Source organism: Charadrius vociferus, unplaced genomic scaffold (assembly GCF_000708025.1).
Source record: "Charadrius vociferus isolate BGI_N301 unplaced genomic scaffold, ASM70802v2 scaffold1207, whole genome shotgun sequence".
Classification (NCBI taxonomy): Eukaryota; Metazoa; Chordata; class Aves; order Charadriiformes; family Charadriidae; genus Charadrius; species Charadrius vociferus.
Window position 1 is genome coordinate 10,035 of NW_009649209.1, and position 3,935 is coordinate 13,969.

A 3,935-nucleotide genomic window follows, 5' to 3' on the forward strand; every position below is an offset into this window, starting at 1 on the left:
CAGCCATGTGTTCAGCCATCTCCAGGAAAGAAGCGATCCAGCGTATGTAATGGTTACTTGGGAAGACAAAAACCATATCTCCAAGCGTCCCCGTCTTCCTTTTTCTTCCCCAAGAATTAGATACTGAGCATGATGTCACATGGCATGGAAGAGCCCTTGGTGGGTTGCAGTCAGCTGTTCCAGATGTATCCCCTCCCAACTTCTTGTGCACTGCCAGCCTACTCCCCGGCAGGGCGGTAGGCGGAGCAGAAAAGGCCTTGAGTGCTCAGCACAACCAAGAACATTTCACCAACACTATTTTCATCCCAAATCCAAATCATAGCACTATACCAACTGCTAGCAAGAAAGTCAACTCCATCCCAGATGAAACCATGACACTCATTGATGACAGTGTTAGTGATATCAGATACTACTGCGACAGATATGAATGGATCAGGTGCAATAATATTTCTAAGGAAAAACATATTGAGCTGAAGGAACTGAAATTACATGGTACCACAATTGTGTGCCTAACAGGGTAACTATGACAAGCAGGGAATTGACCATCAGTTCTGCTACAGCCCCCTGCCAACAGACCTTCCCCAATTCTTCCCTCCAGACCTACACAACTGGCAGGTTTGCTTCTGACCCTCAGAATTACCAAAAACATATCACAAGGATATAATGCACCACAATCACACCAAAAAAGGAATCTCCTCCCCTCTTTTATCACATGCTACATTCCACACTCATAACCTCACATCTCCTGCCTTCCACAAAATCTGTAGCATGAGCAAGAGGCACTAATCACAGAATCACAGAATCATGGAACAGTCAGGGTTGGAAGGGACCTCTGGAGATCATCTAGTCCAACCCCCCTGCCAAAGCAGGGTCACCCCCAACAGGTTTCACAACCTGTTGCACAACAGGTTGTGTCCAGAGTGGGAGACTCCACAGCCTCCCTGGGCAGACTGTGCCAGTACTCTACCACCCTCAAATAAAGAAATTCCTCCTCATTTTTAGATGGAACTTCCTTTGTTCAAGTTTATACTGTTACCTCTTGTCCTGTCACTGGGCACCACTGAAAAAAGACTGTAACCAACCCCCTGGTGCCCTCCCTTGCAGTATTTTTAAGCATTGGCCTTCTTGACCACCAGGGCACATTGCTGTCTCATGGTCATCCTGTTGTCCACCAGGACTCCCAGGTCCCTTTCCACAGAATCGCTCTCCAGGAGGTCAGCAGCTACACGTGGCGATATAAAGGTATGCCACTACTTTGAACTAAACCTACATACATAGGAAACCAGGAAGAGAAAAAAAAAAATTAACCAGAAAGGCAAGGAAATGTTAAAGTCTCATCAGGGAAAGATACTGGGAAGTCTTCTTATTCTTACCTTAAGCCTTGTTATCACTGCGGTTTCAAGAACACGTGCAAGCCTAAAGTCTTCCTCTGGACAACATAGTAGGGGGCGTCATTTTAAGAAAGAGTCATCAGCTATTGTCCATTTTTTTCTGCTATTTTTTTCTGGTCATCTACTTATAAATATGAATTCGTAAGTGTAAGCACTTATCATAGGCCTCTTTCTCAAGTTAAGTCATCCTAGGCTATCTTCAGCTGCCTGACGGCTTAACAGGGATAGGTATTGCTGCAAAACCACACTCACACTTTCAAAAGTGAAAGTAATATCCAGACATGTTGAAGTGAAGTGTGGCTTTGCAAGAAACAAAGGCCTGAAAAAAAGTGTAATTCTGTCTATGAAGAAACTCTACATCACAACGTTCCAATGAAATATGGATGGATAAAGGAGCTTTCACACAGGAATTATGAGCCTTCTACCCATGCATCATTGTTCTATATGCACGTTTATTGTGCAAATACTTTATGCTTGGAGGACCGGCATCATCATTCAGGACAGGGAATCCAGGGTAAAAAAAAAAAAAGGCACAGGACTCAGCACCAGGCATGAAAAACATGTCAAAAACATGTTAAAAAAAACATTGAACGACCTATTTTCATGGTTCAGAGCAAGCCTCTTACCCTCCTTGCTCTGCATTCACAGCCGTTATGTGCACCACAGACAATATTCTATATTTTGGCTAAACGCCAGCCACAGGCAAAAGAACATTTAATTAAGTGACATAGTAGCTAAACAGAGGTCTATCAAAGTCTTAATCTTCACAGCTGAACACCTTCAAGGTATGGATGGAAACTGTTTCCCCAGCCCAGCAAATACAAGAAGTCTTTCAATGTCTTAAGGGTTACCAGCCACAGTGAGAAGCAGATTCAGACCTGGACCAAAAAAAACCCAAACAAACCACACCCAAAGAAAAACCAAGGTGAGAATCGGAAACCAGAAGCAGTGAAGGAATCAGAGCTTTACGTTTCAGATTATGTCTGGTATACAGATGATGTGCCAGGTAGGTCAGATTAGAAGGTACACACAAGAACGGTATCTAGTTAATAAAAAGTCCACAGGAGGCTCACACAGGAGCTCACACCAAAGACCAGAGCCACAGTTCCTCAAGGTAGTTGCCTTGGACACGAAAAAAGAGGAAAATGCATGGAACCACAACTGTGGGCCTCATCTAACAACTAGGACCAACTGAACTTTTACACCATCTTTACATCTTTCAGACATTTCAAATTAGACCCCAGAAATAATTTTCATATGCCCTGGCTCTGGACAGACAGTATTTTTCACCCTGCCCCAACATCACACAACACAAAAGCAACTTTTGCAGACAGATACCATTGAAAGTAAAGCTGCACGCACAACTTCACCTTACGGAGAACAAGGCTCCCTACCTGGACATATGCAAAGAGATTTCTCTATTTATCACACTCATTTGACAAAATGTCAAATGTTCTCAAGGGCAAAAGCGATACGCAACTCCAATAAAGACCCAGTGGTCAAAGTATCAACTCAAAGATACCATCCCCCAACCACAGCACATTGGGCAATTTGGAAGACTCTCAAACCTTAACCAAAAAAACTCAAAAAACCAAGACACCTCCAGTCCAATTTTACGCAGTCCAGAACTGAAAACTGATATTCCAAATTTGGAAATACACTCCATTGAAAGAAATACGGCACATGCAACTTCTCCTTACCATTCATAGTATTTGACTTCTCTCCGTGTCTATGTGACAAGACAGAGCATTTCTTTCAGTGACAGTTTAAAACAAACACGTGTCTGTGGAAGTCTTCGTATTTACAGATGTAAACATGAAAGTTACATATGGGACAGTCAGAAAAATACATCATATTAAATATTCCACAGATCCAGAAAGCTGACATATGCCCAGATCATTTCCCTTCACTATGCACCAGGATCACCCACGGACTTCACATAGATATCTCCTCATCTCTGTAGGAAGACAAAGATACATTGTCTGCTCACTACACCTCACAGAAGAAACAACAAGGATCTAAAAGTAAAAGAGGAGTGTTTCTACGAGAGAGATTGGCTCAGTGAACAGAATCTAACACAGAAACGACACGATAAAAACACGAAGTGCCACTCTAACAAAGCTCAAGCCAACAGCAGCCCCACTTCTCCCACACCAAGTGCAACATTGAGACCAAGAACTCAATCTTCCGAGAGGAAGAGGTGTGGACTTCCTTGCAACTAAACCACGCTATGGGGGACGCAGAATAAAAGAAGTGGGAAAGGGCAGAGAAGCAGGAGAGGGAAGCGTCTTGGAGCACGCGTGGTGCGAGGAACTCACCGGGGGAGCGTCGGGGTCGGGGTCGGGTTCGGCGCGGCGGGCGGCGGCAGGGTCCTCCCCGAGCAGCGGCGCGGGCTCGTCGGGCGGCGGGCGGGCCGGCAGGGTGTCGCAGCAGCTGCCGCCCGAGAAGCGGAGCTGGCTCTTGCGCGAGTCGGCCGTGAGCGACACCTCGTGCGAGTAGGAGTGCAGGAAGGCGCGGACGCCGTCGATGCCCACGAAGTGCGAG

General features: G+C 45.3%; 1 protein-coding gene across 1 annotated transcript in view; it reads right to left on the reverse strand.

Annotated features, from left to right (window-relative positions):
* LOC104289953 (protocadherin gamma-A10-like) overlaps window positions 1-3,935 on the reverse strand; it is a gene marked incomplete at its 5' end in the record, with an annotated part of 14,137 nt that overhangs the window by 8,228 nt on the left and 1,974 nt on the right. The window contains one exon of the mRNA XM_009888985.1: window positions 3,710-3,934. Within this exon, the coding sequence (XP_009887287.1) occupies window positions 3,710-3,934 (225 nt within the window). The remainder of the gene's footprint in view (window positions 1-3,709; window position 3,935) is intronic.